Below are 25,398 nucleotides of genomic sequence, written 5' to 3' on the forward strand. Positions count from 1 at the left end.
TTCATCGTGGAAATAGGGATTTGAAATCTAGCAAGAAACACACATGTGCATATGGTATTATGAAAAATGATATGCCAATCCATAGTTATTGCACAACTTGTGAAAACGTATACATGTACATATGCCAAGGCCATTGATCAAGGGTTTACAAAAAAAAGTGTTCTGTAAATATTTTTCATGGATACCAATTATTTAAGAAATGGAAGACATGACACAAGACAGACAGCTAATCATGGCAAATATAGATACCACCCTAGCTGTGAAGCTGTCCATGCGTGTTTCTCTCTTAGACAAAAGACAGTGTTTATATAAAAAAACTAAAATGATTGTAAGCAGAGTTGTTTGGGGGGGGGCCTTGGAAACTACCAGTTTATCTTGGCAAAAACGTGTGTGGAATTTTGCTGTTTGATATGTTTATATCCCATGCTACCTATTCCTCAAGACTATTTTTGTATTTCATTGTGATTGCCATGCTTGACCCCTTCATCATTTTTCAGTGTCCACCTGGCTGAATAACCCACTTGTAAAAAAACACATATCATATTTCCATACCAAGCAATCTGTAATATTCCAAAAAAAAAAAAAAAAAAACATCATACGCCTTAAATCAAACAACCTTACTAATATCCCCAACTAAGAATCAAGTAAAAACTGCATATTTACCCACTGTACCACTGAGAAAGTTGTGTGGTACAATGCTGATATACTCAGACTGACAAGTCTGGCATCAACGTACAAGATAACGTACACCGGGTTGCTGAACATATAAACGTGTTTACATCCATTTGGAAACCATACAGGTTTTGCTAACACAGTCCTAAAGGAATTGATGAAGCAGATAGCTAGCCCATGCTTATAGTACAGCCAGCGAGGGACTGCAGAGAAATTAATCACAGCCATGTCCAACTGCATTTTTTCACTTAACGCATAGCAGAAGTTTGTAGACGGGAGGCCCCACTGCCAGGCCTGTAGCTGCTTTGACAAAAATTAGTACACAGATCCTGGAAGAAAAATGTTTTGTTAATTTAACCCCTCCAGCTACAAAGAGATATTTAGAAGCTGCGGTTAATTTTTATTGGGGTTTTATATTGTTTTCAAAAGCAACTTTTGAAATAACGCCCTACATAAAAAAAAACAAATAAATTACATGTTGCTACATTTATGGAATGTATATCTTTGCTGGTGTCTTTTTTTGGTATTTCTAAAAATTAGGGCTTGAGTTTTTTTTCTTTTTGTTTTATGATGCTCATTTATTGTAATAGCCGTAAAAATAAATGTAAAAAAGTTTGAACAAAGTATGTCGTAAAGTATTTTTTACAGGGCAACTAAAGGATGTCAGGCATCCAAATATACTTTCAAGCCTCTCGGTAGGTTGACACCAGCTCTGCTTGAATTCAATTGTTCCTCCACTTAAAATATAGGGCATATGACTACCGAGTCTCCTTCCCAATATGAATTGGTGCATTTATAGAAACAAAAAAGGGTCAGTAGTTTTGGTGCAAAGAACCTACTATCTATATAATGCCTGCACAACTCCAGTCCTTGAGGTCTGCAAACAGGCCAGGTTTTCAGGATATCCCTACTTCAGCACAGCTGGCTCAATTAGTAGCTCAGTATGCCTCGAGGACTGGAGTTATGCAGGCTTGATCTATATCCTGCTGTGCACTATCCATAAGAATCCTTCAACCCATGCGCGTTTCGCTTATGAATACTTCAATGCTGAATGTGGCACTCGCATGGTCTTGTCCATTACAGGTGGCAAGCAGCTATCACACTTTTTAGTGAATATTTTAAAGGGTAAGGCCTTAAGGCATTGATCGCATCCATAAACCGCGCGTTCGGTGAGCGAGGAATCAAATAAATTAGATTCCACGCGTAACGGCCAGGTCATGTGAGCGGTTAACCCAATGAGGGCGAACCAGCTCTGTGACGTCACGTCCACGACATGCATCAGACAAGCCTCACCATCGCGTTTAGCCTGGCCACAAAACGCTTCAACTATAACGCGGGTGACGTCGCGTGCACAGACACGAACGCCCGGTCACCATGGCCCCAGCCTAAGAGTCACAAATCTGGAATTGCCATGCTTTTGTGCAGAAATGTTGATGCGTTATAAATGTTAACCTGCAAAAGCGTTGTGGCATAATGTTTTGCTGGTCCCTCCGGCAGTGCCAAGGGTTCATTTTACCAAATAAACCAGATCTTGAGATTGACCAACTTCTTTCCCCCCCGTCTTAAAACAGTTTTGAGCTTGCTTAAAAAAACAAAAAAAAACAACACATTACAAGACATTGTATGCCATGCTTTCCAATAACCTGTAGCAATTTAAACTGTTATTTTCATTTGTATAGCAGAAATGGTGTGTACAGAATTGCCTTGCAGACCAAATCGTTATTCAAGGAGACATTATACAATGCCGAGGATAATGGAACCTGATGTACATAATGAGAATTGGGACATGGAGACTGGAAGTAAGAATGCCGTGTGTGCTGTAGCCGCCCTGGAACTCCACATCAGGTTTCCAAACCCCTCACCCTGTTCTCTGCTTTTCTAACCGGAAAAGTGTTCGATTTACTTGCAATAGCTTTATGTGGCTGTGATCTATTGAAAGTCATCCCTTGAGTTATAACAAAACAGGTTTTCTGTTTTTACCATGTGTGAGGCAATCCTGAAATTGAAGCTGGTCTCTTAGGCCTGGGACATAGTAGAGTAGGCTGTGCTGAGCCGCGCTGAGCAGATGCACTTACCCCCTCCATCTGTCATCAGCGCGGCTTTAGCAGCCGCTTCCGCATGCATGCGGAGGCTCAGATATTTTGAGCAGATAAGCATGTTTAAAATTTGCCGCTCAGGGGAGCGGAGGAGCGGTCGCGTGACCGCTCACATCCAATGGGAGTGAGGGACTAGCCCCACCTCTTGCCACGCCTCCGCCCACTGCCTCGCCTGCCAGGGCACAAAAAAGCTCCAGATTGAGCAGGCGAGGCAGAGCAGGAGCGCGGCCCGAGGCACCATGCCCGATGCCTTAGGCTGCGTCCATGCTAGCGCTGAGTGCGCTCATGCTTGAGAGCAGTGACGTCACCAACTCTTCAAGCATGAACACTCGGCTGTCCTGCAATAATTTGAGAGAAGGAGCGGGGGCGTGGCTATTAAGGGAGGGGGCGTGTCATTGTCTGGATCAGGGCTGTGAGGGTGTCCCTCCATTCTCTCCTTCCCCCCTCCCCACCTCTCCCTCATCCCCCATCCACACCTTCCCCCCTCCCCCGCCTTCCCACCTCTATCCCTCACCCGCCTTCCCACCTCTATCCCCCCCCCACTCCCCTCCTCCCCCTCTCCCTCCCTCCCCTTCCACCTCTCCCTCCCCCACCTTCCACCTCTCCCTCCCCCCCACTTCCACCTCTCCCTCCCCCCCACTTCCACCTCTCCCTCCCCCCCACTTCCACCTCTCCCTCCCCCCCACTTCCACCTCTCCCTCCCCCCCACTTCCACCTCTCCCTCCCCCCCACTTCCACCTCCTCCTCCCCCCCACTTCCACCTCTCACTCCCCCCCCCTTCCACCTCTCACTCCCCCCCCCTTCCACCTCTCACTCCCCCCCCCTTCCACCTCTCACTCACCCCCCCCCCTTCCACCCGTCACTCCCCCCCCCTTCCACCTTCCCCTCTCTCACCCCTCCCCCCGGAACACTAATGAAACATTTCAATTTTGCAATGATCCATTCCTATGTGGTGCAGCAAAAATAAGCAGTACTCATGGTTGCCACCTTTAACTGATGGCCAACCCTGAGAAAATACAACATACATCTCCCTCTGTGGTGTAGTGCTTGGAGCAGTGGACTTGTATATGAAAAATCAAGGGTTCAATTCCTAAAGTATATACTGGTAATATAATAATATATAAATTATACTACACCATGCAGGAATTGAACCCCTGATACTTTATATGCTAGCGCAATTCTCCAACTACTGCACCACAGAGGGTGTTCTGACTTTTTAAACAACCTTAACATATTAAAACAACCTTAACACTGCAGTAATCACCAAATTAGAATACACCATACAAACAACCATAGGGTTGTTAATGGAGCATAATTATCTATCCACATTGTCCTGTAGTGCTTAGAGCACGGGACTGGTATATGAAACAATCAAGGGGTCAATTCCTGCATGGTGTGGTATAAATATATAAATCTCATCAAAACCCGGCAGTACTGCACACAAGCAAAAGTTTATTGTGGCTCAATTCACATGCAGGAAATGTGCTGCACTATGATTGGTTGTTGGACTGTTGGGCTGTCATTGGTCAGAGAAGGGTCAAGTGCCCCTGCTCTACGCTCAAAACTCAAATTTAACAGTCTCCCCAAGCACCAAGCTAGCTTGGACGCTGCCTTAGCCAGGCACACAAGACAGCCTTACAGTATGTCCCATGATAGTTCTGCCCTACCACGATTCCAAAATGCCACTCCTCTATTCAACCTGTTTTGGAAAATAAGCCTTAGGCCGCGCTTATAGTGCCGGCGACGGCGACCGATGATGTCACCTGTCGCCATTGCGAAAGTCATATTTTAAGTTTAGGCGACGCTGCTGGCTACAAGGCCAGCGACGTCAAAAAAGGGGGAGGGCAGAGGCACGGAGAAGCTCCTGATTGGCCGCAAGGGGAGACCGTAGTCGAAAAAAAATCAATTAACAGTGACTACCAGATTTGTGGTAGCACTATTGCTCCGTCGACGTCGACAATGCATTTGTTTTGAAGCAATGCCGTCACTATAAGCGCAAGTTATGCAAGTATTTGGACCGGTCTTCGCAGGATCTGAGGTTTCTCCTGTGACTACTTACAGCTTTTGCAAAAACTCCCATGAGTTCTGGAAACTGATGGGTTAGAAGAGCCAACATTGCTGTAAAGGAGCACAGTCCAGCTGTAAAGTGGATAAAGAAAGGAAGCTCCTTCTTGGGGTACACGGAAACGTCATGGAATGCTGAAAAAAATAAATATATATATATATTAAATGGTTTCAGGGATTTCACGATTTATTATGTAATTCTGCTGAACGTCAGAGAAGCACAAAACAACTTTTTGAAATAATTCTATTTCAAAGCCTCGTACTCACATATGTTGCCAGGTGCAATCACAATACTCTAATCACCTTAGAACACATTTTAAAGCCCCCCTCCTTCTTCTGCGTTTTATAAAGCCATTCACTTACATATAGGCAAAAACAGGGACATTTCACAAACAGCCTGACCAGAACAGATTCAAAGGGGAACCAGTGGAGGGAATCTTGAAAGGAAAAGATGGGGTTAGTGTTTGTGTCAAGCTCCACATGCTGATGCACGACTCCAAAACAGACATCAAATACAGAGTATGCTTCGCTTTGTGGCTATTAAAGTGCTTTGGGTAGCAAGACGTATGGTGAGGGGTGACATTAGGGTGACCAGATTTTGAAAATGAAAAACCGGGACACATTTTTTTTTTTTTATATATATATATATATATATATATATAAGTTTATTTATTGTAGTACACTTATACTTTACTACCATTAGAGAGAGTGTGTGTGTGTGTGTGTGTGTGTGTGTGTGTGTGTGTGTGTGTGTGTGTGTGTGTGTGTACCTCAATAAATCGAACAAAAAAAAAACACAGATGTGAATGATTCTGAACCCATTAACCAGTGTCAGGATGCCCCCTCTTCACAATTTCTAAAAGCAATAATTCCGCCTGGGATCTTACCTGATCCGCAGTCCCTCAAGGTACTATACTGGAGGGGAGGTGTTCCTTACCTGTCATCCGATGTCTCCCGCGTGAAATTTGAGTCAGATCTGGAAGAAAGCAGAGTAGGTTACTTCGGTGTAGGTATACGGCAGTTAAGATAAGACAGAGGGTGAGGGAGACAGGGAGGGAGGGCGAGGGAGGGAGACAGGGAGGGAGGGAGGGAGGGAGACAGGGAGGGAGGGCGAGGGAGACAGGGAGGGATACAGGGAGGGAGGGTGAGACAGGGTGGGTGAGGGAGGGTGAGACAGGGTGGGTGAGGGAGGGTGAGACAGGGTGGGTGAGGGAGGGTGAGACAGGGTGGGTGAGGAAGGGTAAGACAGGGAGAGAGGGAGGGTGAGACAGGGAGGGAGGGTGAGACAGGGAGGGAGGGTAAGACAGGGAGGGAGGGTAAGACAGGGAGGGAGGGTGAGACACGGAGGGAGGGAGGGAGGGTGAGACACGGAGGGAGGGAGGGTGAGACACGGAGGGAGGGAGGGTGAGACACGGAGGGAGGGAGGGTGAGACAGGGAGGGAGGGTGAGACACGGAGGGAGGGAGGGTGAGACACAGAGGGAGGGTGAGACACAGAGGGAGGGAGGGTGAGACACAGAGGGAGGGAGGGTGAGACACGGAAGGAGGGAGGGAGGGTGAGACACGGAGGGAGGGAGGGTGAGACACGGAGGGAGGGAGGGTGAGACACAGAAGGAGGGAGGGAGGGTGAGACACAGAAGGAGGGAGGGAGGGTGAGACACGGAGGAGGGTGAGACACGGAGGGAGGATGAGACACGGAGGGAGGGTGAGACACGGAAGGAGGGAGGGAGGGTGAGACACGGAAGGAGGGAGGGAGGGTGAGACACAGAGGGAGGGTGAGACACAGAGGGAGGGAGGGTGAGACACAGAGGGAGGGAGGGTGAGACACGGAAGGAGGGAGGGAGGGGTGAGACACGGAGGGAGGGAGGGTGAGACACGGAGGGAGGGAGGGTGAGACACAGAAGGAGGGAGGGAGGGTGAGACACAGAAGGAGGGAGGGAGGGTGAGACACGGAGGGAGGGGTGAGACACGGAGGGGAGGATGAGACACGGAGGGAGGGTGAGACACGGAAGGAGGGAGGGAGGGTGAGACACGGAAGGAGGGAGGGATGGTGAGACACAGAGGGAGGGAGGGTGAGACACAGAGGGAGGGAGGGTGAGACACAGAGGGAGGGAGGGAGGGAGGGTGAGACACGGAGGGAGGGAGGGTGAGACACGGAGGGAGGGAGGGTGAGACACGGAGGGAGGGAGGGTGAGACACGGAGGGAGGGAGGGTGAGACACGGAGGGAGGGTGAGACACGGAGGGAGGGAGGGTGAGACACGGAGGGAGGGAGAGACACGGAGGGAGGGAGGGTGAGACACGGAGGGAGGGAGGGTGAGACACGGAGGGAGGGAGGGTGAGACACGGAGGGAGGGAGGGTGAGACACGGAGGGGAGGGAGGGTGAGACACGGAAGGAGTGAGGGAGGGTGAGACACGGAGGGAGGGTGAGACACGGAGGGAGGGAGGGAGGGTGAGACACGGAGGGAGGGAGGGTGAGACACAGAGGGAGGGTGAGACACGGAGGGAGGGAGGGTGAGACACAGAGGGAGGGAGGGAGGGTGAGACACGGAGGGAGGGGAGGGTGAGACACGGAGGGAGGGAGGGTGAGACACGGAGGGAGGGAGGGAGGGAGGGTGAGACACGGAAGGAGGGTGAGACACGGAGGGAGGGAGGGTGAGACACGGAGAGAGGGAGGGTGAGATACGGAGGGAGGGAGGGTGAGACACGGAGGGAGGGAGGGTGAGACACGGAGGGAGGGAGGGTGAGACACGGAGGGAGGGGAGGGTGAGACACGGAGGGAGGGAGGGTGAGACACGGAGGGAGGGTGAGACACGGAGGGAGGGAGGGTGAGACACGGAGAGAGGGAGGGTGAGACACGGAGGGAGGGAGGGTGAGACACGGAGGGAGGGAGGGTGAGACACGGAGGGAGGGAGGGTGAGACACGGAGGGAGGGAGGGTGAGACACGGAGGCAGGGAGGGTGAGACACGGAGGGAGGGAGGGTGAGACACGGAGGGAGGGAGGGTGAGACACGGAGGGAGGGAGGGAGGGTGAGACACGGAGGGGAGGGAGGGAGGGAAGGTGAGACATGGAGGGAGGGAGGGTGAGACAGGGAGGGAGGGAGGGTGAGACAGGGAGGGAGGGTGAGACACGGAGGGAGGGAGGGTGAGACACGGAGGGAGGGAGGGTGAGACACAGAGGGGAGGGAGGGAGGGAGGGTGAGACACGGAAGGAGGGTGAGACACGGAGGGAGGGAGGGTGAGACACGGAGGGAGGGAGGGTGAGACACGGAGAGAGGGAGGGTGAGACACGGAGGGAGGGAGGGTGAGACAGGGAGGGAGGGCAAGGGAGACAGGGAGGGATACAGGGAGGGAGGGTGAGACACGGAGGGAGGGAGGGGTGAGACACGGAGGGAGGGAGGGTGAGACACGGAGAGAGGGAGGGTGAGACACGGAGGGAGGGAGGGTGAGACACGGAGGGAGGGAGGGTGAGACACGGAGGGAGGGAGGGTGAGACACGGAGGGAGGGAGGGTGAGACACGGAGGGAGTGAGGGTGAGACACGGAGGGAGGGAGGGTGAGACACGGAGGGAGGGAGGGTGAGACACGGAGGGAGGGAGGGAGGGAGGGTGAGACACGGAGGGAGGGAGGGGTGAGACACGGAGGGAGGGAGGGTGAGACACGGAGGGAGGGAGGGAGGGTGAGACACGGAGGGAGGGAGGGGAGGGAAGGTGAGACACGGAGGGAGGGAGGGAGGGTGAGACAGGGAGGGAGGGAGGGGTGAGACAGGGAGGGAGGGTGAGACACGGAGGAAGGGAGGGTGAGACACGGAGGGAGGGAGGGTGAGACACGGAGGGAGGGAGGGTGAGACACGGAGGGAGGGAGGGTGAGACACGGAGGGAGGGAGGGTGAGACACGGAGGGGAGGGAGGGGTGAGACACGGAGGGAGGGAGGGTGAGACACGGAGGGAGGGAGGGTGAGACACGGAGGGAGGGAGGGTGAGACACGGAGGGAGGAGGGAGGGTGAGACACGGAGGGAGGGAGGGTGAGACACGGAGGGAGGGAGGGTGAGACACGGAGGGAGGGAGGGTGAGACACGGAGGGAGGGAGGGTGAGACACGGAGGGAGGGAGGAAGGGAGGGTGAGACGGAGGGAGGGTGAGACACGGAGGGAGGGAGGGAGGGTGAGACAGGGAGGGAGGGAGGGTGAGACAGGGAGGGAGGGAGGGTGAGACAGGGAGGGAGGGAGGGTGAGACACGGAGGGAGGGAGGGTGAGACACGGAGGGAGGGAGGGAGGGTGAGACACGGAGGGAGGGAGGGAGGGTGAGACACGGAGGGAGGGAGGGAAGGTGAGACACGGAGGGAGGGAGGGTGAGACACGGAGGGAGGGAGGGAAGGTGAGACACGGAGGGAGGGAGGGTGAGACATAGAGGGAGGGGAGGGAGGGTGAGACACGGAGGGAGGGAGGGTGGGAAGGTGAGACACGGAGGGAGGGAAGGTGAGACACGGAGGGAGGGAGGGAGGGAGGGTGAGACACGAGGGAGGGAGGGTGAGACACGGAGGGAGGGAGGGAGGGAGGGTGAGACACGGAGGGAGGGAGGGAGGGTGAGACACGGAGGGAGGGGAGGGAGGGAGGGTGAGACACGGAGGGAGGGAGGGAGGGAGGGTGAGACACGGAGGGAGGGAGGGTGAGACACGGAGGGAGGGAGGGAGGGAGGGTGAGACACGGAGGGAGGGAGGGTGAGACACGGAGGGAGGGAGGGAGGGAGGGTGAGACACGGAGGGAGGGAGGGTGAGACACGGAGGGAGGGAGGGTGAGACACGGAGGGAGGGAGGGTGAGACACGGAGGGAGGGAGGGAGGGTGAGACACGGACGGAGGGAGGGAGGGTGAGACACGGAGGGAGGGAGGGTGAGACACGGAGGGAGGGAGGGAGGGTGAGACACGGAGGGAGGGAGGGTGAGACACGGAGGGAGGGAGGGAAGGTGAGACACGGAGGGAGGGTGAGACATGGAGGGAGGGTGAGACACGGAGGGAGGGAAGGAGGGTGAGACACGGAGGGAGGGAGGGAGGGAAGGTGAGACACGGAGGGAGGGAGGGTGAGACACGGAGGGAGGGAGGGAAGGTGAGACACGGAGGGAGGGAGGGAGGGAGGGTGAGACACGGAGGGAGGGAGGGAGGGAGAGACACGGAGGGAGGGAGGGAGGGAAGGTGAGACACGGAGGGAGGGAGGGAAGGTGAGACGGAGGGAGGGAGGGAGGGAGGGAAGGTGAGACACGGAGGGAGGGAGGGAAGGTGAGACACGGAGGGAGGGAGGGAGGGAGGGTGAGACAGGGAGGGAGGGGAGGGTGAGACAGGGAGGGAGGGGAGGTGAGACACGAGGGAGGGAGGGTGAGACACGGAGGGAGGGAGGGAGGGAGGGTGAGACACGGAGGGAGGGAGGGAGGGAGGGTGAGACACGGAGGGAGGGAGGAAGGGAGGGTGAGACACGGAGGGAGGGAGGGAGGGAGGGTGAGACACGGAGGGAGGGAGGGAGGGAGGGTGAGACACGGAGGGAGGGATGGAGGGAGGGGGGAGACACGGAGGGAGGGAGGGAGGGGAGGGTGAGACACGGAGGGAGGGATGGAGGGTGAGACACGGAGGGAGGGAGAGTGAGACAGGGAGGGAGGGAGGGTGAGACACGGAGGGAGGGATGGAGGGGAGGGGGAGACACGGAGGGAGGGAGGGAGGGAGGGTGAGACACGGAGGGAGGGATGGAGGGTGAGACACGGAGGGAGGGAGAGTGAGACAGGGAGGGAGGGAGGGTGAGACAGGGAGGGAGGGAGGGTGAGACAGGGAGGGAGGGTGAGACAAGGAGGGAGGGAGGGAGGGTGAGACACGGAGGGAGGGAGGGAGGGAGGGTGAGACACGGAGGGAGGGAGGGAGAGAGGGAGGGTGAGACACGGAGGGAGGGAGGGTGAGACACGGAGGGAGGGAGGGAGGGTGAGACACGGAGGGAGGGAGGGAGGGTGAGACACGGAGGGAGGGAGGGAGGGTGAGACACGGAGGGAGGGAGGGAGGGTGAGACACGGAGGGGAGGGAGGGAGGGTGAGACACGGAGGGAGGGAGGGAGGGAGGGAGAGACAGAGGGAGGGAGGGAGGGTGAGACTCGGAGGGAGGGAGGGTGAGACACGGAGGGAGGGAGGGTGAGACACAGAGGGAGGGAGGGAGGGAGGGTGAGACACGGAAGGAGGGTGAGACACGGAGGGAGGGAGGGTGAGACACGGAGGGAGGGAGGGTGAGACACGGAGAGAGGGAGGGTGAGACACGGAGGGAGGGAGGGTGAGACAGGGAGGGAGGGCGAGGGAGACAGGGAGGGATACAGGGAGGGAGGGTGAGACACGGAGGGAGGGAGGGTGAGACACGGAGGGAGGGAGGGTGAGACACGGAGAGAGGGAGGGTGAGACACGGAGGGAGGGAGGGTGAGACACGGAGGGAGGGAGGGTGAGACACGGAGGGAGGGAGGGTGAGACACGGAGGGGAGGGAGGGTGAGACACGGAGGGAGGGAGGGTGAGACACGGAGGGAGGGAGGGTGAGACACGGAGGGAGGGAGGGTGAGACACGGAGGAGGAGGGAGGGAGGGTGAGACACGGAGGGAGGGTGGAGGGGGTGAGACACGGAGGGAGGGAGGGTGAGACACGGAGGGAGGGAGGGAGGGTGAGACACGGAGGGAGGGAGGGAGGGAAGGTGAGACACGGAGGGAGGGAGGGAGGGTGAGACAGGGAGGGAGGGAGGGTGAGACAGGGAGGGAGGGTGAGACACGGAGGAAGGGAGGGTGAGACACGGAGGGAGGGAGGGTGAGACACGGAGGGAGGGAGGGTGAGACACGGAGGGAGGGAGGGTGAGACACGGAGGGAGGGAGGGTGAGACACGGAGGGAGGGAGGGGTGAGACACGGAGGGAGGGAGGGTGAGACACGGAGGGAGGGAGGGTGAGACACGGAGGGAGGGAGGGTGAGACACGGAGGGAGGGAGGGTGAGACACGGAGGGAGGGAGGGTGAGACACGGAGGGAGGGAGGGTGAGACACGGAGGGAGGGAGGAAGGGAGGGTGAGACGGAGGAGGAGGGTGAGACACGGAGGGAGGGAGGGGAGGGGTGAGACAGGGAGGGAGGGAGGGTGAGACAGGGAGGGAGGGAGGGTGAGACAGGGAGGGAGGGAGGGTGAGACACGGAGGGAGGGGAGGGTGAGACACGGAGGGAGGGAGGGAGGGTGAGACACGGAGGGAGGGAGGGTGAGACACGGAGGGAGGGGAGGGAAGGTGAGACACGGAGGGAGGGAGGGTGAGACACGGAGGGAGGGAGGGAAGGTGAGACACGGAGGGAGGGAGGGTGAGACATAGAGGGAGGGAGGGAGGGTGAGACATGGAGGGAGGGAGGGTGGGAAGGTGAGACACGGAGGGAGGGAAGGTGAGACACGGAGGGAGGGAGGGAGGGGGAGGGAGGGTGAGACACGGAGGGAGGGAGGGTGAGACACGGAGGGAGGGAGGGAGGGAGGGTGAGACACGGAGGGAGGGAGGGAGGGTGAGACACGGAGGGAGGGAGGGAGGGAGGGGAGGGAGGGTGAGACACGGAGGGAGGGAGGGAGGGAGGGGTGAGACACGGAGGGAGGGAGGGTGAGACACGGAGGGAGGGAGGGAGGGTGAGACACGGAGGGAGGGAGGGTGAGACACGGAGGGAGGGAGGGAGGGTGAGACACGGAGGGAGGGAGGGTGAGACACGGAGGGAGGGAGGGTGAGACACGGAGGGAGGGAGGGTGAGACACGGAGGGAGGGAGGGAGGGTGAGACACGGAGGGAGGGTGAGACATGGAGGGAGGGTGAGACACGGAGGGAGGGAAGGAGGGTGAGACACGGAGGGAGGGAGGGAGGGAAGGTGAGACACGGAGGGAGGGAGGGTGAGACACGGAGGGAGGGAGGGAAGGTGAGACACGGAGGGAGGGAGGGAGGGTGAGACACGGAGGGAGGGAGGGAGGGAGAGACACGGAGGGAGGGAGGGAAGGTGAGACACGGAGGGAGGGAGGGAAGGTGAGACACGGAGGGAGGGAGGGAGGGAGGGAAGGTGAGACACGGAGAGGGAGGGAGGGAAGGTGAGACACGGAGGGAGGGAGGGAGGGAGGGTGAGACAGGGAGGGAGGGAGGGTGAGACAGGGAGGGAGGGGAGGGTGAGACACGGAGGGAGGGAGGGTGAGACACGGAGGGAGGGAGGGAGGGTGAGACACGGAGGGAGGGAGGGAGGGAGGGTGAGACACGGAGGGAGGGAGGAAGGGAGGGTGAGACACGGAGGGAGGGAGGGAGGGAGGGTGAGACACGGAGGGAGGGAGGGAGGGAGGGAGGGTGAGACACGGAGGGAGGGATGGAGGGAGGGGGAGACACGGAGGGAGGGAGGGAGGGAGGGTGAGACACGGAGGGAGGGATGGAGGGTGAGACACGGAGGGAGGGAGAGTGAGACAGGGAGGGAGGGAGGGTGAGACAGGGAGGGAGGGAGGGTGAGACAGGGAGGGAGGGAGGGTGAGACAGGGAGGGAGGGTGAGACAAGAGGGAGGGAGGGAGGGTGAGACACGGAGGGAGGGAGGGAGGGAGGGTGAGACACGGAGGGAGGAGGAGGGAGGGTGAGACACGGAGGGGGGAGGGAGGGGAGAGAGGGAGGGTGAGACACGGAGGGAGGGAGGGTGAGACACGGAGGGAGGGAGGGAGGGTGAGACACGGAGGGAGGGAGGGAGGGTGAGACACGGAGGGAGGGAGGGAGGGTGAGACACGGAGGGAGGGAGGGAGGGTGAGACACGGAGGGAGGGTGAGACACGGAGGGAGGGAGGGAGGGAGGGAGGGAGAGACACGGAGGGAGGGAGGGTGAGACACGGAGGGAGGGAGGGTGAGACACGGAGGGAGGGAGGGTGAGACACGGAGGGAGGGAGGGTGAGACACGGAGGGAGGGAGGGTGAGACACGGAGGGAGGGGAGGGTGAGACACGGAGGGAGGGAGGGAGGGTGAGACATGGAGGGAGGGAGGGAGGGAGGGTGAGACACGGAGGGAGGGAGGGAGAGAGGGAGGGTGAGACACGGAGGGAGGGAGGGTGAGACACTGAGGGAGGGAGGGTGAGACACGGAGGGAGGGAGGGTGAGACACGGAGGGAGGGAGGGAGGGTGAGACACGGAGGGAGGGAGGGTGAGACACGGAGGGAGGGAGGGAGGGAAGGTGAGACACGGAGGGAGGGAGGGAAGGTGAGACACGGAGGGAGGGAGGGAGGGAAGGTGAGACACGGAGGGAGGGAGGGAAGGTGAGACACGGAGGGAGGGAGGGAGGGTGAGACACGGAGGGAGGGAGGGTGAGACACGGAGGGAGGGAGGGTGAGACACGGAGGAGGGAGGGTGAGACACGGAGGGAGGGAGGGAGGGAGGGTGAGACACGGAGGGAGGGAGGGTGAGACACGGAGGGAGGGAGGGTGAGACACGGAGGGAGGGAGGGTGAGACACGGAGGGAGGGAGGAAGGGAGGGTGAGACACGGAGGGAGGGAGGGTGAGACACGGAGGGAGGGAGGGGCAGACACGGAGGGAGGGAGGGAGGGAGGGGCAGACACGGAGGGAGGGATGGAGGGGCAGACACGGAGGGAGGGAGGGAGGGTGAGACACGGAGGGAGGGATGGAGGGTGAGACACGGAGGGAGGGAGAGTGAGACAGGGAGGGAGGGAGGGTGAGACAGGGAGGGAGGGAGGGTGAGACAGGGAGGGAGGGAGGGTGAGACAGGGAGGGAGGGAGGGTGAGACAAGGAGGGAGGGAGGGAGGGAGGGTGAGACACGGAGGGAGGGAGGGTGAGACACGGAGGGAGGGAGGGAGGGAGGGTGAGACACGGAGGGAGGGAGGGAGGGAGGGTGAGACACGGAGGGAGGGAGGGAGGGTGAGACACGGAGGGAGGGAGGGAGGGTGAGACACGGAGGAGGGAGGGTGAGACACGGAGGGAGGGAGGGAGGGTGAGACACGGAGGGAGGGAGGGTGAGACACGGAGGGAGGGAGGGAGGGTGAGACACGGAGGGAGGGAGGGTGAGACACGGAGGGAGGGAGGGTGAGACACGGAGGGAGGGAGGGTGAGACACGGAGGGAGGGAGGGAGGGAGAGAGGGAGGGTGAGACACGGAGGGAGGGAGGGAGGGAGGGTGAGACACGGAGGGAGGGAGGGTGAGACACGGAGGGAGGGAGGGAGGGTGAGACACGGAGGGAGGGAGGGTGAGACACGGAGGGAGGGAGGGTGAGACACGGAGGGGAGGGAGGGAGGGTGAGACACGGAGGGGAGGGAGGGAGGGTGAGACACGGAGGGGAGGGAGGGTGAGACACGGAGGGAGGGAGGGTGAGACACGGAGGGAGGGATGGAGACAGGGAGGGAGGGAGGGTGAGACAGGGAGGGTGAGACAGGGAGGGAGGGAGGGGGTGAGACAGGGAGGGTGAGACAGGGAGGGAGGGTGGGTGAGACAGGGTGGGAGGGAGACAGGGTGGGAGGGAGACAGGGTGGGAAGGAGACAGGGTGGGAGGGAGACAGGGTGGGAGGGAAGGAGGGAGACAGGGTGGGAGACAGGGTGGGAGACAGGGTGGGAGACAGGGTGGGAGACAGGGTGGGAGACAGGGTGGGAGACAGGGTGGGAGACAGGGTGGGAGACAGGGTGGGAGACAGGGTGGGAGACAGGGTGGGAGACAGGGTGGGAGGGAAGGAGGGAGACAGGGTGGGGGAGAGAGAGGGAGGGAGAGGGAGAGAGACACACGCCCACTGACACACACACACTGATACACACACACCCCCACTGATACTGTTACACACCCCCACTGATACTGTTACACACCCCCACTGATACTGTTACACACACACACACACACACACACACACACACACACACACACACACACACACCCAGATACACCCCCACACACACTGATACACACCCACTGATACACACACACACACACCCACTGATACACACACCCACTGATACACACACCCACTGATACACCCACACACACCCACTGATACACACACCCACTGATACACACACACACACACCCACTGATACACACCCCCACCCACTGATACACACACCCACCCACTGATACACACACACACACACCCACTGATACACACACACCCACTGTTACACACACACACACCCACTAATACACACACACTGATACACAACACACCCCCACTGATACACACACACACTGATACACACACCCACACACACCCACTGATACACACACACACACCCCCACTGATACACACCCACCCACTGATACACACACCCACACTGATACACACACACTGATACACACACACCCACTGATACACACACACACAGATACACATACACACAGATACACATACACACAGATACACACACACACACTGACACACACCCCCACTGATACACACACACACCCACTGATACACACACACACCCACTGATACACACACACACACACACACACACACACCCACTGATACACACACACACACCCACTGATACATACACACACACACACACACACACACACACACACACACTGATACACACACCCACTGATACACACACACACACACACCCACCCACTGATACACACACACACCCTCTGATACACACACACACACACACTGATACACCACCAACACCCACTGATACACACACCCACACCCACTGATACACACACCCACACCCACTGATACACACACACACACACACACACACACACACACACACACACACACATCCACGGATACACACACACACACACACACACACACACATCCACTGATACACACACACACTGATACACACACACACACACCCACACACACCCACACTGATACACACACACACTGATACACACACACACACACACACACACCCACTGATACACACACACACAAACTGATACACACACACACACCCACTGATACACACACACCCACCCACTGATACACACACACACACACCCACTGATACACACACACCCACTGATACACACACACACACACACACACACACACACTGATACACACACACACACACACTGATACACACACCCACACACACCCACTGATACACACACACACCCACTGATACACACACACACCCACTGATACACCACCAACACCTACTGATACACACACCCACACCCACTGATACACACACCCACACCCACTGATACACACACCCACACCCACTGATACACACACACACACACACACACATCCACTGATACACACACACACACATCCACTGATACACACACACCCACTGATACACACACAACACACCCCCACTGATACACACACACACACACTGATACACACACCCACTGATACACCCACCCACTGATACACACACAACACCCCCCCACTGATACACACACACACACACACACACAGATACACACACACACACACTGATACACACACCCACTGATACACACCCCCACTGATACACACACACACCCACTGATACACACACACACCCACTGATACACACACACACCCACTGATACACACACACACACACACACACACACACACTGATACACACACACACACTCACCCACTGATACACACACACGCACACACACACACCCACTGATACACACACACACACACACCCACTGATACACACACACACACACACACACCCACTGATACACACACACACACCCACTGATACACACACACACACACACACACACACACACACACACACACACTGATACACACACCCACTGATACACACACACACACACACACCCACCCACTGATACACACACACACCCTCTGATACACACACACACACACTGATACACCACCAACACCCACTGATACACACACCCACACCCACTGATACACACACCCACACCCACTGATACACACACACACACACACACACACACACTGATACACACACACACACACCCACTGATACACACACACACTGATACTGTTACACACACACACACACACCCACTGATACACACACCCCCACTGATACACACACACACCCCCACTGATACACACACACCCCCACTGATACACACACACACAACACACCCCCACTGATACACACATACCCACTGATACACACACACCCACCCACTGATACACACACACTGATACACCCACACCCACTGATACAAACACTGATACACACACACACACACATCCACTGATACACACACACACACTGATACACACACCCACTGATACACACACCCACCCACTGATACACACACACACACCCCCACTGATACACACACACACACCCACTGATACACACACACACTGATACACACACCCACCCCCACTGATACACACACACACCCACTGATACACACACACCCACTGATACATACACACACACACCCACCCACACACACCCACTGATACACACCCCCACTGATACACACACACACTGATACACACACACACACTGATACACACACACACCCACTGATACACACACACACACACACACCCACTGATACATACACACACATACCCACCCACACCCACTGATACACACACACACACACCCACTGATACACACACACACACACACACACACTGATACACACACACACACACACACACTGATACACACACACACTGATACTGTTACACACACACACTGATACTGATACACCTCCCCCCACTGATACACACACACCCCCACTGATACACCCCCCCCCTGATACACACACACACCCCCACTGATACACACACACACCCCCACTGATACACACACACTGATACACCCACACCCACTGATACACCCACTGATACACACACACACACACCCCCACACCCACTGATACACACACACACACACATACACCCACCCACCCACACACATACACCCACCCACTGATACACACACACTGATACACACACCCACCCCCACTAATACACACACACACCCACTGAAACACACACACACACACCCACTGAAACACACACACACACCCACTGAAACACACACACACACACCCACTGATACACACACACACACTGATACACACACACACACACTGATACACACACCCACACCCACTGATACACACACACACTGATACACACACACACACACACACTGATACACACACACACACCCACTGATACACACACACACTGATACTGTTACACACACACACACACCCACTGATACACACACCCCCACTGATACACACACACACCCCCACTGATACACACACACCCCCACTGATACACACACACACTACACACCCCCACTGATACACACATACCCACTGATACACACACACCCACCCACTGATACACACACACTGATACACCCACACCCACTGATAGAAACACTGATACACACACACACACACACATCCACTGATACACACACACTGATACACACACCCACTGATACACACACACACACCCCCACTGATACACACACACACACCCACTGATACACACACACACTGATACACACACCCACCCCCACTGATACACACACACACCCACTGATACACACACACCCACTGATACATACACACACACACCCACCCACACACACCCACTGATACACACCCCCACTGATACACCCCCCCACTGATACACACACACACACTGATACCCACCCACACCCACTGATACACACACACACACACACACCCACTGATACACACACACACACACACCCACTGATACACACACACACTGATACTGTTACACACACACACTGATACTGATACACCTCCCCCCACTGATACACACACACCCCCACTGATACACACACACACCCCCACTGATACACACACACTGATACACCCACACCCACTGATACACCCACTGATACACACACACACACCCCCACACCCACACACATACACCCACCCACACACACACACACACACACACTGACACACACACACTGATACACACACCCACCCCCACTAATACACACACACACCCACTGAAACACACACACACACCCACTGAAACACACACACACCCACTGAAACACACACACACACCCACTGATACATACACACACACCCACTGATACACACACACACACACACCCACTAATACACACACACACACTGATACACACACACACACACACTGATACACACACCCACACTGATACACACACACACACACACTGATACACACACCCACTGATACACACACAGATACTGTTACACACACACACACTGATACTGTTACACACACACACTGATACTGATACACCCCCCCCCCACTGATACACACACACCCCCACTGATACACACACACACCTCCTGATACACACACACACCCCCACTGATACACACACACCCCCACTGATACAAACACACACGCCCCCACTGATACACACACACCCACCCACTGATACACCCACTGACACACCCACTGACACACACACCCACCCACTGACACACCCACCCCCACTGATACACACACCCCCCCACTGATACACACACACACCCACTGATACACACACACTGATACACCCCCACTGATATACACACCTACTGATACACACAACACCCCCACTGATACACACACACACCCCCACTGATACACACACACACCCCCACTGATACACACAGCCCCACTGATACACACACAGCCCCACTGATACACACACAGCCCCACTGATACACACACAGCCCCACTGATACACACACAGCCCCACTGATACACACACAGCCCCACTGATACACACACAGCCCCACTGATACACACACAGCCCCACTGATACACACACAGCCCCACTGATACACACACAGCCCCACTGATACACACACAGCCCCACTGATACACGCACCCACCCACTGATACACACACACCCACCCACTGATACACCCACTGACACACCCAACTGACACACACCCCCCCACTGATACACACACACACCCCCACTGATACACACACACACCCCCCCCCACTGATACACACACACACTTACACACAGATACACACACACACTGATACACATACACATACACACACTGATACACACACATTGATACACATACACACACTGATACACACACTGATACACACACTGATACACCCCCTGCACCGCCCGCCAGCCCTTGCACCGCCCGCGACCGCGCAGCAACCACTGCCCGCCCCCGAGCCCATCTTCCACACCAAGGGGACGGGGGGAAGTGAGCGCCGGGGGGGGTGCAAAGCTGGGAGCACCGATGGGCAATGGTGGGAGCACCGGGGGGGGCAATGGTGGGAGCGCCGGGGGGGCAATGGTGGGAGCACCTGGGGGGGCAATGGTGGGAGCGCTGGGGGGGCAATGGTAGGAGCGCCGGGGGGGGCAAAGGTACAAGGTGGTACAAAGGCAGGCGCACCCCCGCAACCACCTCCTATTACCCCCCCCCCCCCTGGCTGGGACCCGGGACAGAAGGGGGACACTCGCCGCGCACAGAGGAGCCGGGTGCGGGAAGACACGTGTGCTCTGCACAAAGCGGAAGTCCCGCCCCCGGCTTCCTCTGACCTGCCTGCAACCAATCCCCTGCGGGCCGGCCGGCATTCTAAGTCCCGCCCCCAGCATTCTCCTTCATTCAGTTCCCCTGGCAGCATTCACACACACACACACACATAGAAAATACTTACCGGCCGCCGCATTCTCCTCACCGCCGCTGCCCCGCAATACCGGGACCAGGGACAAAAACCGGGACAGGACACAAAAAAAGGGACTGTCCCGGTAAAACCGGTACGAATGGTCACCCTAGGTGAAATGGATCTGCAAGAGTAGTTTTGTGGCTGTATGTTGAAGCATTTTCATTATCAATGTATTAAAGTACTACAGCAATGAGAGCAAAGCTGATACACACACCCACCCCCACTAATACACACACACACCCACTGAAACACACACACACACCCACTGAAACACACACACACCCACTGAAACACACACACACACCCACTGATACATACACACACACCCACTGATACACACACACACACACCCACTAATACACACACACACACTGATACACACACACACACACACACTGATACACACACCCACACTGATACACACACACACACACACTGATACACACACCCACTGATACACACACAGATACTGTTACACACACACACACACTGATACTGTTACACACACACACTGATACTGATACACCCCCCCCCCACTGATACACACACACCCCCACTGATACACACACACACCCCCTGATACACACACACACCCCCACTGATACACACACACCCCCACTGATACAAACACACACGCCCCCACTGATACACACACACCCACCCACTGATACACCCACTGACACACCCACTGACACACACACCCACCCACTGACACACCCACCCCCACTGATACACACACCCCCCCACTGATACACACACACACCCACTGATACACACACACTGATACACCCCCACTGATATACACACCTACTGATACACACAACACCCCCACTGATACACACACACACCCCCACTGATACACACACACACCCCCACTGATACACACAGCCCCACTGATACACACACAGCCCCACTGATACACACACAGCCCCACTGATACACACACAGCCCCACTGATACACACACAGCCCCACTGATACACACACAGCCCCACTGATACACACACAGCCCCACTGATACACGCACCCACCCACTGATACACACACACCCACCCACTGATACACCCACTGACACACCCAACTGACACACACCCCCCCACTGATACACACACACACCCCCACTGATACACACACACACCCCCCCCACTGATTCCCACACACACTTACACACAGATACACACACACACTGATACACATACACATACACACACTGATACACACACATTGATACACATACACACACTGATACACACACTGATACACACACTGATACACCCCCTGCACCGCCCGCCAGCCCTTGCACCGCCCGCGACCGCGCAGCAACCACTGCCCGCCCCCGAGCCCATCTTCCACACCAAGGGGACGGGGGGAAGTGAGCGCCGGGGGGGGTGCAAAGCTGGGAGCACCGATGGGCAATGGTGGGAGCACCGGGGGGGGCAATGGTGGGAGCGCCGGGGGGGCAATGGTGGGAGCACCTGGGGGGGCAATGGTGGGAGCGCTGGGGGGGCAATGGTAGGAGCGCCGGGGGGGGCAAAGGTACAAGGTGGTACAAAGGCAGGCGCACCCCCGCAACCACCTCCTATTACCCCCCCCCCCCCCTGGCTGGGACCCGGGACAGAAGGGGGACACTCGCCGCGCACAGAGGAGCCGGGTGCGGGAAGACACGTGTGCTCTGCACAAAGCGGAAGTCCCGCCCCCGGCTTCCTCTGACCTGCCTGCAACCAATCCCCTGCGGGCCGGCCGGCATTCTAAGTCCCGCCCCCAGCATTCTCCTTCATTCAGTTCCCCTGGCAGCATTCACACACACACACACACATAGAAAATACTTACCGGCCGCCGCATTCTCCTCACCGCCGCTGCCCCGCAATACCGGGACCAGGGACAAAAACCGGGACAGGACACAAAAAAAGGGACTGTCCCGGTAAAACCGGTACGAATGGTCACCCTAGGTGAAATGGATCTGCAAGAGTAGTTTTGTGGCTGTATGTTGAAGCATTTTCATTATCAATGTATTAAAGTACTACAGCAATGAGAGCAAAGCTTGTGATTTGCAGAGAATGAACAGAAGGAATTATTTCACATGTTATAATGGGATGCTTCAAAATCTACGTCTGTGTGTGTCATATTTCTGCCCTTGACAAATTTTGACCAGAAAATGGTGCATGAAAATAAAACTTTCCTGTGCTTTAATATGTAGAGCCCATAAAAAGTCACGTTCTGCAGAGATCACAATGAAACAAATCCGTTTCCTGTTCTGTTTGTGCATCTATTTTCCTTTAAAGCGAAAATGTACTTAAAGTGAAGCACTACCTTTCCCCACTTATCGATGCATGTACTGTACAGCAATCATCATATACGTGCATAAATTATGTAAATAACGCATTTGTAACAGGCTCTATAGTCTCCCCGCTTGCGCACAACTTCGGTACAGTTAGGGAGTCGGCATTGCTGTTCAGGACGTGCTGGCAGGCGCATGCGCGTGCTGCCGTTTGCCTATTGGGCGATATGTCCTTACTCGCGAGTAGGGTTGCCAGGTGACTTCTCCAAAAATACTGGACTCAATGGTGAAAGGTGCATCAAGTCACTATGTCCAGGGAGGAAAATACCGGACACATACATGTCAAGTATTACAGTACCTCTCATTTTTTACTGGACAGAGTATCCAAATACAGGACAGTCCGGTTCAACACCGGACACCTGGCAACCCTACTCGCGAGTGTACTTAAAGTGAGTGTCCTTAAACCGGGGTATGCCTGTATCCTGCATTGTTGCTTCATGAATCCCAGCCATGGTATCCGTTACGTTGAATCAATACACCTTTACATTTAAAAACAACCTACTTTATACATGGTGCTCTATATTATATTCCCCATGATATCTCTCAATTGGACCGATTGGCCAGTTACAACATGGGAATATAAATACCCCAATTGTGTCGCCTGAATGGAGTATTAATTTGCAGAAGACTCCGATGAGGTGAGCCAACAATATTCCTGGTAGACTAAAATCAGTAGCAAATATGAATGAGTACACATCTCATTCCAATCTATTGAGACACAGTCACAAACAGTGCATGAGTGTTAAAATGCAGAGGCTCAGAGCTTTTACTACTAATCATATTTTCATTTGAATAATCATGAAGGTCATGTAAAAAACAAAAAACTGTTTTTGTTTTGGCAAAGAGACACAAGGTTTAATATATATCCCCAAGCCATAAGTATTTTGTGTTGCTGCTTTACTGTTCCGCAATAATGTTTAGCAAGGCTACAGCATATTAAATATTTATGATTCAACTGGCTAAGTCTCCATCATGCTTATTTGTCTAACATAGTCATTTAATCTGAACACCCTTAAGTGATTTATAAAACAATGAAAAAAAGTTAGGAGCTGTCACATTGTTTACTAGCTGGAGAAGAGATAGCTGGACCGTTTGGAGAGAAACACATTCCAGCTCCTCCTCCCGTCTTTACTTCCTGGGAAATGTTTTCCAACTCGGAAAAACTCCCACGTCAAAACCAAATGGGTTTTCCATCAATCACCGTGCAGCAGTGTCAAGGATGAAATCAGAGTACATGTCTCATCCCAAAATATCAGTGGCTGGCAGTCGGTAATGAGATGTATGATGACCATCTTTCTGTGTTGTGTTTGGAATATGTGATTTCCTGATGGGAATTAGAAATGTAAAAAAGGTGTATACCCTTAGCCTGAAGTTCACAGACCTAATGCACTTACACGCATCTGTCTCTTATAAAGCTTCTAGTCAATATGTGGTGTTGCAGTTTCCCAGTGCTGGAGAAGGGAACAATTATGTTTAAATGAATGGAAATACAATCTTATCCAGCACAGGGAAGACAGTTTCACTGCATACTGAATAAAGCCCCAAGTCTCACAATTTAGAGTGTAAGCTCTTTGGAAT

General features: G+C 55.7%; 1 protein-coding gene across 7 annotated transcripts in view; it reads right to left on the minus strand.

The window, feature by feature from the left end:
- The window catches only part of ST7L (suppression of tumorigenicity 7 like), a 77,363-nt gene that overhangs the window by 7,180 nt on the left and 44,785 nt on the right, over positions 1 to 25,398 (minus strand). For 5 of the 7 annotated variants that reach the window (XR_012803954.1, XM_075615275.1, XM_075615276.1 and 2 more), the window contains exon 14: positions 4,828 to 4,967. Coding sequence is in view for 6 of the 7 variants with exons in the window: in XM_075615275.1 (XP_075471390.1) it covers positions 4,828 to 4,967 (140 nt within the window). In the remaining variant the exon portion in view is untranslated. Of the gene's footprint in view, positions 1 to 4,827; positions 4,968 to 5,195; positions 5,270 to 25,398 lie in introns of all 7 variants that reach the window. The other 2 variants (XM_075615277.1, XM_075615278.1) reach the window with 1 other exon arrangement.

Source organism: Ascaphus truei, chromosome 9, assembly GCF_040206685.1.
Source record: "Ascaphus truei isolate aAscTru1 chromosome 9, aAscTru1.hap1, whole genome shotgun sequence".
NCBI classification, from domain to species: domain Eukaryota; kingdom Metazoa; phylum Chordata; class Amphibia; order Anura; family Ascaphidae; genus Ascaphus; species Ascaphus truei.